This window comes from Heterodontus francisci, chromosome 40 (assembly GCF_036365525.1).
Source record: "Heterodontus francisci isolate sHetFra1 chromosome 40, sHetFra1.hap1, whole genome shotgun sequence".
NCBI lineage: Eukaryota > Metazoa > Chordata > Chondrichthyes > Heterodontiformes > Heterodontidae > Heterodontus > Heterodontus francisci.
Window position 1 is genome coordinate 7,621,640 of NC_090410.1, and position 14,891 is coordinate 7,636,530.

The 14,891-nt window shown below is 54.2% G+C and overlaps 1 protein-coding gene across 3 annotated transcripts in view; it reads right to left on the reverse strand.

Annotated features, from left to right (window-relative positions):
- Positions 1–10,233: 10,233 nt before the first annotated feature.
- The window catches only part of ppp1r13l (protein phosphatase 1, regulatory subunit 13 like), a 62,349-nt gene continuing 57,691 nt past the window's right edge, over positions 10,234–14,891 (reverse strand). For all 3 annotated transcript variants that reach the window (XM_068019263.1, XM_068019262.1, XM_068019264.1), the window contains 4 exons: positions 13,623–13,756; positions 12,692–12,858; positions 12,252–12,451; positions 10,234–10,973 (listed from right to left, as the gene is read on the reverse strand). In XM_068019263.1, coding sequence (XP_067875364.1) covers positions 10,944–10,973; positions 12,252–12,451; positions 12,692–12,858; positions 13,623–13,756 — 531 coding nt within the window. In that variant the 3' untranslated portion in view covers positions 10,234–10,943. The remainder of the gene's footprint in view (positions 10,974–12,251; positions 12,452–12,691; positions 12,859–13,622; positions 13,757–14,891) is intronic.

A 14,891-nucleotide genomic window follows, 5' to 3' on the forward strand; every position in this document is an offset into this window, starting at 1 on the left:
TTTATAAACATGAAACCCAATGAGGGAAGAAACAGTTCTAAAAAGAATTGCACTGGGATTCCCCAGTCAAAATGTAAGAGTAACGTTTGGGTGAAATCATTGTTCCAGCCCTGGGTCTGAGTGAAAATGATTCGTCTGGAAGAGTTTTGGTTGATATTACGTGAGTCTAAGCGTTCTCCTCCTGCGTCGTCTCCCAAAGGACATGACAGTTAAGCTGTCCCAATTTCATCCTAATAGCTTAACACTGTAAAGCCAGAGTCACAGAATTACAGGCCATTCGGCCCATCGTGCATGTGCTGGATCTGTCTCACTCCCCTGCTCTTTCTCCATCGCCCTGCAAATGTTTCCCCTATGAGTATTTATCCAATTCCCTTTTGAAAGTTACAATGACATCTGCTTCCACCGCCCTTTCAGGCAGCGTGTTCCAGATCACAACAACTTGCTGTGTTTAAAACAAATTCCTCCATCTCCCCTCAAGTTCCTTTTGCCAATGACTTTAAATCTGTTCTCTCTGGTTACCCGAACAACTTCTCCTTATTTGCTCTATAAAAATCCTTCACGATTTTGAACACCTCGATTAAAATCTCTCCTTAACCTTCTCGGCTTCAAGGAGAACAACCCCAGCCTTTCCAGTCTCTAACTGGAACTAAACATAACATCTAAATGTTGCTCATTCATAACTAATTATCTACTCCTCTCTTAAAACGCTTTCCTTCTTAACTATAACCATTTATCCTAATTAACATCCTAGTAAATCTACGCTGCAAGATTTCCAATTGCTTTGACATCCTTCCTCCATTGGGGGCAGCTTAAAGCTACATAAGCAGCATAAAGTCTTCAACAAGTTTCCAACTGCAGTCCACCCCAGATGAAAAGATGCATTCTGATCTTCAAATAGCGCCATTGCATATTGTATGTCCAGCCGAGAAGGCAAACGGGGGCCTTGGTTTAACACCTCATCCGAGGAATGGCCCCCCCTCAGTACTGCGCTGGGAGTCAGGCTAGGTTCTTTGATGGGACGTGGGCACCATTGGCAAGGCCAGCATTTGTTGCCCATCCCTAATTTCCCCCCCCCCGAGTGGCTTGCTAGGCCATTTCAGAGGGCAGTTAAGAGTCGACCACATTGCTGTGGGTCTGGAGTCACATGTAGGCCAGACCAGGTAAGGACGGCAGATTTCCTTCCCTGAAGGACATTAGTGAACCAGATGGGTTTTTATGATATGGCAGTTTCATTAGAGATTTTTTATTAATTTAATTAATTAATTAAATTCAAATCCCACCTGCCACCATAGTGGGATTTGAACCCATGTCCTCGGGGTATTACTGGTTCAGTGACATGACACTATGCCACCATCTCCCCCTATGGGCTGGGGCTTGAACCCACAACCTTCTAACTCTACGGAGAGTGTGCTACCCACCGAGCCACAGCTGGAGGCTAAATGTGTCCCATCTAGTGAAGGCCAAAACTCCCTGTTCTGACTGCCTCAGTGTTGCTCCAACCAGGTACTGCATTGGAGAAGCTCTTGGACTCTGGGACGTTGGTCATGCTCCATGGAGTCACGTCCCAGCAAGAGACAACACCTAGGCAGGAGAACAATCAGAAAACAAACCCCACCCCCCACCCCCCCCCCCCCTCCCTGAAACCATACAGCTCTGAAATAGTTAAACTGTGTTCTGTCTGAGACGGAGGTCAGGTTACTGTGTAAAGCAGGCTCTTGGGATCACTGCAGGAAGCAGCTGAAACGGATTCCAGTAGATGGATTCACCACAGACGAGATAGGACAGGAAATACGGAGCTGAGGTTCTCCCAAGTTAGTGACACCTCCCCCGGCTGCAGTAACCTGGGATGGGATCTGAACACCCAATCCGGCCTCCTGCACTTCACACGGGTGAAGGTCGGTGTCAATAGGAAATAGTGAGAGTTCGAAGATTTGTTTGTCCCACAGCAAGGCCCAGGTCAGAAACCTCTAGTAATCACATCAGTCGCGATGGCTCCTTCTTCCCGCCTGAGCGTTCTTGGATTTCACACTGTCGTCAGCTGAAAACCACCCACCATCCCCCCACCCCAAACAACTTTCCCCGTCTCTCTGGGTTCTTCCTGATGACACGGCAGCTGTGAGAATAATTTGTAAATCTTTGTGTCACTGAGGAGGGGGTGCCGGGACACTGATGCTTCTTGTGTTGCCAGTGAGATCACCCGGTCCTTCCTAGCTGCAGTGTCCACTAAAGCCATGTTTCTCTTCAGACCCCCTGCAGCATCACTCCTCTCTGCCAAAGACTGGTTCTCCCCAGGACAACCCCACTCCCATTCCTTCCCTTCCCCCTCCCCCCCCCCCACAATCTCATCGTTAATCACAGAATACCTCACCAAGCCTCGCTCGACCCTCATGCATCAAGTTGTGATCTGGAACGCACTGCCTGAAAGGGTAGTGGAACCAGATTCAATAGTAAATGTTGAAAGGGAATTGGATAAATACTTGAAACGGTAAAATCTGCAGGACTATGTGGGAAAAGAGCGAGGGAATGGGACTAATTGATCATCTCTTTCCGAGAGCCAGTACAGGCTATGAAGGGCCAAATGGCTTTCTGTCTGAGCTACATGGTTCTAAGACCAAGAATTAAGCCTTGGATCTTGCTGTGCAGCTCCTGAAGCAGGGCACAGTCTAGACAGAGACGGTGAGAACGGCAGGAGTTAGCTGCAGCGTGTCTACGGGATGGTATCGATTGGGTGCTGTGCTTGACAAATCAAAGACTTTCATAAGTAAAGTGTCTTTGATTGTAAATACAGACTTTGGCTGCTCCATGATCAGATAAACATTCAGACAGGAGCTGCAGAACTAGTTTCAGCCCAGTGGAACTCCAGATTGCCAGGTGCCAGGCATCTGAATCTGACTAGGCCTCACTGCCCAGAGCGACAGGCTCACTGTTTCTGGGAGAGCCGAACCAACCCTCAGGTTTGGCTCAGTGGGTAGCACTCTCCTCCCGAGTCAGAAGTTGCAGGTTCAAATCCCACTCCAGCAACTTGAGCACAAAATCCAGGGCGACACCAGAGTCCTGCACTGTTGGAAGTCTCCACTTGAACTGAAGTTAAACTGAGTACCTGTCTGCTCTCTCGAGCGAATGTAAAATATTCCAGGGCATTATTTTGGTGAAGGGCAGGGGAGTTCTCCTCAGTGCCTTGTCCAAGCACCCCCAGGGCAGGTACAGCACGGGGTTAGATGTAGAGTAAAGCTCCCTCTACACTGTCCCCATCAAACACTCCCAGGACAGGTACAGCACTGGGATTGGCTGCTCTCTGATTTGGGAGCCTGAGTGCATCAACGAGGTGTAGCTGACTGTGGCTGTGTGCACAGGTTGGAGGCTGCAGGCTGTGTGACTGCTGCAAGAGGGAGATTCAAACTGAAACAAAAGTTTGTTCCAAATTTCAACAAAGGAAGGAAGGCGAAGAACTGGAAGCTCTTTTGTGAGTTTGTTTTATCCTGAAGTCTTTTTCATTGATTGTTGGGGGTGGGGAAAGAAGAGACCTGAAGACCTTGGGTGGGGCTGCATTGTTCAATAGGGAGCTCCTGTGTTTAACATCTTTGGATATGGAGCTCCCTCCCCACCCCAACTGCTAAGCCTGGGACAGCTGGAGCTGCCCAGGTGAAGAGACTTCTCTTCTCTTTTCTCTTATCTGAACATCGAAGGAGGCGTGAGCCTTGGCAGCTTACAGCTGACCCAGGTGAAGACATCACCCCACCCTCCCAACTGGAAGACCAGCTACAAGACTTCTTTAAAATACCAACAAAGACTGATTCCTCCTGGCCTTCCTCTCCCTCAGCCTCTTCCCCTGTGCTACATCCCTTAAATGTTGCTTTTTTGATATATTGAATTTGCTCTTTTTTTTTTCTCTCAGCAAAGTGCCTGTAACTCTTCTATCCCATGACTTCTCAGTCCTCTCCGGTGGCGGGGCCCTCCTATGCTGCAGCAGCTGCGACAGCTGCTCCTGTGGCCCTGTCACCATTTAAAATCGTAACATCAAAGCATGGGGTGAAGAGTTACACTCATCCTAATATGACTATTGAGGCTTGTGTTAAGGCAATGGCCGTGGTTGTCAGCCCCTCGGCCATTGTTGCAGCCTCAAAGATGTATGGGAAGGCTGTGTTCTTCCTGAAGACCGAACGGGCTGTGTCCCTCGCCCTAAGTACGGGGCTGACAGTGGGTGGGATTTTCCTGCCAGTGGACCCTCTGGGGGCCAGTGCACATCGGGTAACCTTGTCGAACGTCCCACCCTTCATTCCTGATGAGCTCCTCCTCCCCCACCTACACCATCTGGGGGAGGTGAGGTCAGGGATCACCCCAGTCCCGCTCGGTCTTCGGGAGCACAGCCTCCGACATGTGTACTCCTTCCGCCGCCAGCTATTCATGCAGCTGGCGCGGGAGGAGGTCTTGGAGGGCCACTTCGGTATAGAGTTTCAGGGGACGGCCGACCGCGTCTTCTGGACCTCGGATGGGGCGCGGTGCCACGTCTGCAAGGGGGTGGGGCATGTTCGTAAGAACTGCCTCAACCTCCCGGCTGCCAGCTCCACCTCGGCGGCCCAGAGTGGATCCACAGCACCTCCTCCCACTCCCCCCACGCATCCAATAGACGCCGCTCAGTCGGTTCCGGAGGCTGTGGTTTTCACAGCCTCCGGCGGGGAGGGGAGCGTCCGTCCGAGCAGAAGGAAGACGCGCGGAAAAAAGAAACATAATGAGGCGCGTCCCCTGGACACTTTGACTCAACCCGAGCCTGAGCTCAGCCCAAAGCCCATTCCCATGGAATCCACCTGTCCCAGGTCTGGGCTCAGGCCCAGGGTGACTAAAAAGGAAAAAAAGGGTGCGGAGGCCTCTGATGACATGGAGGTCTCTGAGCCTCCGCGCCCTAGTGGGAAAAAGAGGAGAAGGCACCCCTCCACAGAAATAACACAGGGCCCTGAGGTGCAGGGCCCATCTGTTGGAGGGGAGCTGTCTCCTGTTTCGGATCCTCAGGTTCCCCCTACCGCCACCACCAAGGCTGCAAAGTCCGGGCAGGAGCACTCTATTCCTCAGGATGGAGGAGAGGGGAAGGCCCCGGTACATGAGGCCCCTCCTGAAGGAGTAAGTGGGGCCCTGCTTGTGGTGGGGGAGCCTGGGGACGCCGCCCATTCCGCCACTGCTACTGGGTCGGGTGCCCTGAATGAAGGGGAGGGCGAGGCCCCAGAGGGTCGGGCCTCCCAGCCGGAGTCCACCACCAACCAGGAGACACCCGACCTGGTGAAAACTGAGAATGCTGCCCCATCTGCTGGGCCTGTGGGTGCTGGCAGAGCGGGAGACGGCCTCCTCTCTCCGCCTCCGGTCTCGGCTCCGGCTGGATTTCCGGAGTCGGGATCTTATGTCTCCCCTGGACCACTCGTTGGCCTGGGGACGGAGGTGGAGGGGGGTCCTGGGCTGCTGGTGCCTACAGGCTCCAGTTTCACAATAGAACCCAGGGAGGACTCCTCCGCCATCGATCCTGGGGGTGGGATCGTGATGGAGGCGGGACCAGCTGGCGCGGCCGGGCCGTCCGCCCCACAGTGTGTGGTGGATGTGTCGGCCGCTGGCGGTGACGACCCGGAGGAGGATGGGGATTCGCTGTGGGGCACGGAGGATGATCTTGATTCCATCGCCAGTGAGGTGGTGGAGTCCCTCGTGCCTCCCACCGAATCTCCTCTCATCCCCACGGCGGAACTCCGGGATTTCCTCGCGGTTTGCAGGGGCTGCCACGATAAAGTTCAGCTGGCCCTCGACCGCTGGTCGAATCTGGCGCTGATCATCCAGTCCGTCCGTGCTGCCCTGAAGATAACGGGCAAGCGCGCGGACGTGAAACTGGTTGAGAGGCGCTGGTTTAATGTGTTCCTCAATGGGTTGCTGGGGGAGTGGAAGGCCAGGTGCACTTCCACTCCCTCCTCACAGTGAGCTGTTGGTGACGGGTTTTAAGTACCTTTGACATGAAGAGAACCATAGCCAGCCTCAACATCAACGGCAGCAGGGGGTCTCAGCGCAGATTTCACAATCTCTCAGTCCTCAGGGAAGGGAGATACGCGGTGAGCTTTCTGCAGAAAACCCACACCGATCCGGGAGACGAAGCCACCTGGCTCCTGGAGTGGGAGGGTGGGGTCTACATGAGTCACTTCACCCCTATTTCAAGTGGGGTGGCTATCTTGTTGGCCCCGACTTTTCAGCCGGAGATCTTGGGGGTCAAGGAGCTGGTGCCGGGCTGCTTGCTCCACCTCGCCGTTCGCCTGGGTAGCGTGCCGCTCCACTTTGTGAACGTGTACGCGCCCAGGCCCGGCGCGTTGCAAGCGCGCTTCTTTGAAGAAGTGTCCGCTCTCTTGAGCTCCATCGATAGCGGCGAGTGCATCATCCTCGGGGGGGATTTTAACTGCACCCTCGAGGTGGGGGATCGCTCCGGTCCCCAGCGCGGCCAAGCGTCGGTGGAGAAGTTGAGGGGACTGATCAGCTCCCTTAACTTGGTGGACGTCTGGCGGAATCTCCATCCCGACTCCAGCGCCTTCACGTGGAGGTCTGGAGGAGGGGGGTCGCGAATCGACCGCCTCTACATTTCGCAGGCGTACGTCTCCCGCGTCTCGGCGGCCTCCATGCGGCTGGTGCCGTGCTCAGAACACCGCCTGGTGTGGGCGGAGTTCACTCCGCTCCTCACGCGGGTGGGGTCCGCGTACTGGCACTTTAACAACCGGCTGCTGGAGGACGAGCGATTTCGGGACTCGTTCTGTCGATTCTGGGCCGACTGGAGAAGGAAGCAGGGGGGCTTCCCTCCTTGAGGCTATGGTGGGATGTGGGCAAGACTCACATCCGCGTCTTCTGTCAGGAGTACGTGAAGGGGTCGACCAAGAGGCCGGAAGCCGAGATCGGGCGCCTTGAGAGGGAGGTGCTCGACTTGGTGTCCCGCCTCGGTCATGCCGTTGTGGACCCGGCCCTGTGGCAGGTGTACAAAGTGAAGAAGGGCGCGCTGAGGGACCTGCAGCTCATAGGGTCCCGAGGCGCGGACATGAGGTCGCGGATCCAGATCCTGGAAGATTTGGACCGCGCCTTACCCTTCTTCTACTCGCTGGAAAAATGGCGGGGGGTCCGTAAGCAGCTCGTTGAGCTGCTGGCCGACGACGGATCCTCCATCACGGATCCGGAGGGAATGGGCCTCCTGGTCTGTACTTATTACAGTGCGTTGTTCTCTCCGGATCCGTCCAGCGAGGATGCGCGCAGAGTTTTGTGGGAGGACCTGCCGCAGGTCAGCCCGGAGGGTGCCGAAGGATTGGAGGCTCCGCTCACATTGGCGGAGGTGACTGGCGCCCTCCACCAGCTCTCAAGGGGCAAATCCCCAGGGCTGGATGGGTTGACCGTGGAGTTCCTCAGGGCGTTCTGGGACGTCCTGGGGGACGATTACGCGCGGGTCCTGGGGGAAAGCCTGGCGACCGGGGAGATGCCCCTCTCGTGGCGCAGGGCGGTCATCGTCCTGCTGCCGAAGAGGGGCGATCTCCGCCTGCTTAAAAACTGGCGTCCGGTCTCCCTCCTCAGCACGGATTATAAGATCTTTGCCCGGGCTATGTCTACCCGCCTGGGCTCCGTGCTGGCCCACATGATCCACCCCGACCAGTCCTACACGGTCCCGGGCCGGTCCATCCAGGACAACATCCACCTGGTCCGGGACCTGATCCATCTTTCCCAGAGGACTGGTCAGTCGGTCGCCTTTCTCTCCCTCGATCAGGAGAAGACGTTCGACAGGGTGGATGACGATTACCTTTTCGGGACTCTGCGCGCTTTCGGACTCAGGCCGCATTTTGTGGCCCGGGTCCGACTTTTATACGCTGCTACAGAGTGTCTCGTCAAAGTTAACGGGTCCTTGACGGCGCCCCTTCGCTTTGGGAGAGGAGTGCGTCAGGGTTGCCCCATGTCCGGCCAATTGTATACCATCTGCGTGGAGCCCTTCCTGTGCCTGCTTCGCAGGAGGTTGACGGGATTGGCTCTGCGTGAGCCGGCCATGCGGGTCGTCCTCTCGGCTTACGCCGACGACATGCTCCTCGCTATCACAGATCCCGTTGACTTGCGGAGGATGCGCGACTGCCAGCAGACCTTTTCTGCCGCGTCCTCCGCGAGGATCAATTGGGAGAAATGTTCCGGACTCCTGGTTGGTCAGTGGCGGGTGGACTCCCTGCCGGAGGAGATGACAACTTTTGTGTGGAGCACCACGCACCTCCTCTATCTGGGAGTCCACCTTAGCCCCGCTGAGGAAGCCTGGCCGGCAAACTGGCAGGAGTTGGAGGCGAAAGTCACCGCTCGGCTGGGGCGCTGGACAGGACTGCTCCGAGTGCTTTCCTACAGGGGCCGAGCGTTGGTCATAAACCAACTGGTGGCCTCCATGTTGTGGTACCGGTTGGTCACTTTGGCCCCGCCCCCTGTATTTGCCACCAAGATCAAGAAGAAACTCGTCAATCTCTTCTGGAGCAAGAGGAAACACTGGGTCTCTGCCGCGGTCCTGAGTCTCCCGATTGAGGAGGGCGGTCAGTCGCTGGTGTGCCTCCGCACCCAGGCTGTGACTCTCCGCCTTCGGACCCTGCAGAGATACTTGTACGTCGAGCGTCCTCCCAGATGGTGTGCGCTGGCGACGTATTTTTTCTGCCAGTGTCACTGCCTTCAAGACAACACGCAGCTCCCGGTGGAGTCCGTTAGCCGCGCCTCTCTGAGGGAGTTGCCTGTCTTTTACCGGGATCTATTCCGAGTCTGGAACATGGTCGCCTCCAGTCAGGGCGCTCCCCCGCCGGCGGAGGAGAGCGCCTCGGCTGTCCGGGCGGCCGACTCCGGGGACGGTCCGGCGGGCGGAGGAGTAGCCGAAACCTCCGGGACGCCCCTCACTGCGGGTGGCGAGGGGGCTCGGGAGTGCGGAGCGATCCCGGCAGAGCTGACCCCCGCTTGGCCGCAACTGCTCATCGGACCAAGGCCTCGAAACCCTCCTCGGGAGCCGGTCCCGCACAACCCGAGCCGCCTCTCGGAAATGCCCTCCGTGCCATTCCAATCGGCGCGGAGGGGTTCCCTGTACGGGCTGCTCCTGCACACTCTCCACTTCCTCGCCCTCGTCAGCCGGCCGGACACGCCCTGGCGGTCCGCGTTGCCATCTGGCGGCGAGGGGAAACCCCGATGGAGGTCTCTCTACGCGGGACTCTTCCCCCTTTACATCGGGGACCTGGGGTGGAGGGTGCTGCACAGAGCAGTCCCGTGCAATAGACTTTTAAGTAGGTTCACGGACTCCCAGGCCGCCTGTACTTTCTGCGGCCTGGACGAGTCCGTGTTCCACGTTTATACGGAGTGTGCGAGGTTGCAGCCCCTCTTTCGAGTATCTGAAGGGGCTGCTCCTCAAATTCTGGCTGCACTTCAGTCCCACGCTCCTGATCTTTGGGCACCCGGTGCGGAGGGGCTCGGGCCGGGAGGAGGATCTCCTTGTCGGTCTGCTGCTGGGCCTGGCCAAGGTGGCAATTCACAGGTCCAGGTTGCGGGCCGTCGGGGGTTCCGTCCTCCCCGATTGCCTGCCCCTCTTCCGCGGTTACGTTCGCGCCCGGGTGTCCCTGGAGAAGGAGCATGCGGTGTCCGCCGGTACGCTTGAGGCCTTCCGCGACCGGTGGGCACCGCAGGGACTGGAGTGCATCGCCGACGCAGAGAATGGCATTTTAATTTGAGTTTTTGTTTATTTCTGTTTTTAATAAAGTTATTTTAAAAATATAAGTGTGTATATAAAAAAAAAACGGGGCTTAGATACAGAGTAAAGCTGTCTGTTTGATGTCCCCATCAAACACTCCCAGGACAGGTACAGCACGGGATTAGATACAGAGTAAATGTACTGTAGCTTCTGGAAGGTGCTTCAGACGGCACCAGCATGAGTTGCCATGGCCCCACACCTGGCACCTTGTGATCTCACAGTCAGTGCCCAGTGAGGGACAGCTCTGTACTGTAAGTCAATGCCCACAAGCAGCCTGGGCTGGAGTTGACTCCTGTGCCTGGAATTGAAAGCTCAGTGCCTGACACACTGGGGATTGAATCACTGTTGGGCAGCACCTACTGACATCCAGTCGTGACCCCTTCACGTGCAGACCTCCAAGTGACAGGGTCTCTCTTCCGATTACAGACCCTTTCCGCCTCCTCTCTCTGCAGTGCATTGGACCGAACACAGAAAACAAACCAGCTCGACGAATATTATTTTAATAAGCATACAAAGCATTAAAACATTTGAAAACACTCAGGATGATGATGGCTGTGCATCTGGAGTTAGCGGAGTGGAAGCAGAGCAAACCTGGATATGGAGAGTGTTGCCAGGGAGAAAATCTAAACCCGATTCCAGTTTGATTAAAAAAAAAATAAGCTGAATATAAAAAGGTCCTTGAAAAGTTTACTTGTGCCACTTGGGTCTCCTGCCTGCCTTGAGCTGACGGCCAATGCAAGCAATTATCCTCCTCCGAGGGGGAATCGCGGAACTAGATAGCGACTGGTGAACTCAGTCCCCATCAGATGTTTTTCCACAGAGGTTCCTCTCCGTCACGAAAAATAACCGAAACACGAGGAAAGTTTCGATGCTGCCACTTTGCACAGGTGCCAGTGGAGCATGGGTGCAATTGTGACTCAGTTATTGCTGCACCTGCTGGAATGGCATGGACTCGATGGGCTGAATGGTCTGCTTCTGTGCCGGAAGTGACTATAACGCACAGAGCAGCAACTGACAGTCCGCAGAAAGGATAACTGTTAGGTGATTTCCAGTTGAATTTTCTCTCGCGTTCCAGTGTCCAATTTCCAACAGCAATGGGCAGTCGGACGGTCCAGGCTGTATCGTCAAGCCCTCGCAGGCCTGGTGTCCCACTGCTGTCTGATGGAGCCATCGCAGTCTGTACACGGAGAACGACTCACTCCTACACCACAGGTCTCACTCTCGGAAACAACTGAAAAACAAACAGCGATGCGTGAGAAAAAAAAAAAAGCGCATTTATATAGCGCCTTTTCGCAACCGCAGGAAGCCCCAACGCGCTTTACAGCCAATGAAGTACTTCTTGAAGCGCAGTTGCTACCGTAATGCGGGAAACGCGGCAGGCAAATCTGCGCACAGCAAGATCCCACAAGCAGCAAGAGAAGCTGTTTGGATGAAAGGTCACAGACCTGAGTGTTTCCAGTATTTTCTGTATTTATTTCAGATTTCCAGCATCTGCAGTATTTTGCTTTTGTAATTTTTTTTTTTTTAAAAGGGATGTTGGTTGAGGGATAAATATTAGCCGAGACGCCGAGGAGAGCTCCACTGCGTAATAGTGGCCTTGGGATCTTTTACATCCACCTCAGAGGGAAGACAGGGCCTCGGTTTAAGGGCCCCTCAGGGGGATGGCACCTCTGACAGTGCAGCACTCCCTCAGTACTGCACTGGGAGTGTCAGCCTGGATTTTTGCGCTCCCATCTCTGAAGTGGAACTTGAACCCATAACCTGCCAACCGTGAGGCAAAAGTGCTACCCACTGAGCCACGACTGACACCTGATGTTGGTGCTGCCCTCTCTACTGACACAAAAAGGCCAGTGGGTGTTCAAGTGGTTTCCCGCCTCAGTATGGTACTGAGACTCTCAGACCAGCATAGTCCTGCCTCTCGCTATATTGGTAGCACAGATGCGATGCTAAAACAAAGCCCCATCTGCCTCCTTGGGTGGACACACAAGATCCCATGTGACTATTTTGAAGAGGGGGAGTTCCTGAGGGTGTCCTGGTCAATATTTATTCCTCGATCAACATCACTAAAATGGATGATCTGGTCAGTGCCATATTGCTGATTGCGGGATCTTGCTGTGCACAAATTAGCGGTTGCGTTTCCTACATTGCAACAGTGATTGCACTTCAGAAGTACGCCATTGGCTGTAAAGGGCTTCGGCACGTCTTGTAGTCGTGAAAGGCGCCATATAAATGCAAGCCTTTCTGCCTTTCCCGATCTGAGCTGTGAGCTGATCGCAGTCTGACAGCAGCCTGCTCCTCGTGGCTTTCCAGTGCCACTAGCTGGAAGGTGCAGGCACCGGGGATTTCAGAAAAGGACAGCAGTCGTCTCGAGGTGTGATGCCCCACGGGGGCGAATAGCCGGTCGACATTTACGGTCTAAGCTCACACGAGGAGCAGTACAGGACCCCTGCGAGAGTCAGCAGCGACGGGAAGGGGTGGGTAGGAAGAGAGAGCGGAAATAAGCACTTACTCCGAGGAAGTTGTAGGGTATGTAGCCCTCTCTGCCGAACAGCGACGCCCACCACCAGTTGCTCTCCTCTTTGTCCCCTCGCTGCAGGATTGTTATCGTGTCGCCTTCGTGGAAGGTCAGCTCATCGCTGTTCTCTGCCTCGTAATCCCACAGAGCGTACACGACAGCGCTGTTCATCATTCCCGCCTGCTGCTCTGCACCTTGGAGGAGAGGAAGGAAGTGATTGGTTGAAGGGGTGATGTAAATGAGCAGGGGAAATCATGCCGAAGGGAAGAGGAAAGGATTGCAAGAGGGCCCAGAGCACGAACGAATGGGAGAGGAGAGAGAAAAAAATTTCACGACAGGAGAGAGTGACAAAGAGGACTGAGAGAGGAAGACAGCACGCAAGGGAGAGAGGGGAAAGATGTTGTTGAAGGTGTGGATCTGGGACGTCTACTCACTGAACAGGAATCGAGCACACTCCTCGTAATCATCCAAGTAACGGTCACATTTCTCTGCGGCTGTGTCTCCGTCACACAGGGTCATGGAGAAGATAGCGGCTCCCTTCTTCACCAGGAAGGTGCAGATTGCCAAGTCGTTACAGGAGGCAGCGCAATGCAGGGGGGTCCTAAACGGATAGAAACACTCATCAGGAAAACGGCAACACATTGATGGCTCCCGGTCTCTTGTCAGTTTAAATTGTAAGCCCCTCGCTGCCTTTCCCTCCCCTCCCTTTTAGAAGGCGTCAACTTCTGCTGGGGCACCCACGAGGGCACAACTGGGCATTCATCTTGTGTGAGCCTGATCAGTGAGCCATGGCTGGCTATTTGACCACGGGAGGCATCACAGTTAAATAACCTCCAATATCTACACACGCACCTTCCGGTTAGCTACCAATGGTTAATGAGCAGGGGCAGAGACCCTGACTGATTCCCCTGCCCTCTCCATCGCTGGAAGGCTGAGGCACAATCACAGTCCCCACAGAGAACAACCAACTCACTACAGGTCGAGGATCAAACCTCAGGCCTTCTGCGCTCCTCCAATTCTGGCCTCTTGAGCATCCCCGATTTTAATTGCTTCACCGTTGGTGGCTGTGCCTTCAGCTGCCTGGGCCCTAAACTCTGTAAATCCCTCCCTAAAACGCCGCCTCTAAAACGTGCTTTAAAACCTACCTGTTTGACTAAGCTTTTGGTCACCTATCCTTATACGGTTATGTCAAATTATAATAAACAACATCCTGGAGAAACTAGGCCTTGGGATGTTTTACTAGATTAAAGGTTCTATATAAATGCACATTGCTGTTTGTGGTCTGTTTGAGCCCTGTGTTAGAGAATTAATTCACCCGCCTACCCAACAGGATCACTCTTCATAGGGAGCCTAATGAAAACTAACCATCCATAGCTGTCGGGTGCATTGATGTTGACTCCGAAATTGACGAGGAACTCAACGATGTCGTAATGGCCGCCGCACACCGCGTTGTGGAGTCCCGTGATACCCTCGTCGTTCGACTGGCTTGGGTCGTTCATCTAGAAGGAGACAGAGAGGGAGGGGCATAAAGTCAGCGGGTCACAGCAGGGGAGGGGGAAAGAGAAGACGCCAACTGACCTTACCCAAGTAAGAGCACCTCAGACAGTCTCCAACCCTCCCTTTCCACAGGGGGTCAGACCCCTTCTGGACAGCCGCTGGGCTCAAGAGCAAATCCGGCCAAGGAGCTTCTCATGCACTCCCCAAATCAGCCAAACAGGGAGCGGTAGTTACAGCTTATACAGAGGGTACCTCTAATAGGAGGATGATTTAATTATGTATCCTCGTACATAGCATCAATGTACAGTTAGAGCACCATTGAACCTGTTATGTTCGTGCTGGCTCTCGGCAAGAGCAATTTAGTTGGTCACTCCCCTGCCCTTTCCCCGTAGCCCTGCAACTCTCTTTTCCCTTCAGGTTCTTATCCAATTCCCTTTTGAAAGCCACGACTGAATCTGCCTCCACCGCACTCTCAGGCAGTGCATTCCAGATCCTAATCACTTGCTGCGTGAAAAAACGGTTTTTCCTCATGTCGCCAATCGTCTTAATTCGATGTCCTCTGGCTCTCGACCCTGCCGCCAATGGGAACAGTTTCTCCCTATTTACTTTGTCTGCACATGATTTTGAACAGCTCGATCGAATCCCCTCTTAACCTTCTCTTCTCGAAGGAGAACAATCCCAGCTTCTCCAATCTATCCATGTAACTAAAGTCCCTCATCCTGGAACTATTCTCGTAAATCTTTCTCTGCACCCTCTCTAAAGTCTTCACATCCTTCCCGAAGTGCAGTGCCCAGAATTGGACACAATACTCCAGTTGGCCACTCTGCTCCTTGAACCTGTTCCACCATTCGTTTTGATCCAGACATTAACTCCATCTCCATGGTTCCTTAACAAAAATCTATCAATATCAGTTTTTAAATTTTTCAGTTGATCCCCAGCTTTTTTTTTGGGGGGGTGGGGGCGGGAAGGGAAGAGAGTTCCAGATTTCCAATACCCTTTGTGTGAAGAACTGCTTCCTAACAGGTCTAGCATCAAATGCCTGATGGTATATTTCACACATGGGGTGGGGAATGTGTGTAAAGGGTGGTTCAGGGAGACTGTGAACCTGGACAATGTTGGCAAATTCAAGAGAGAGCT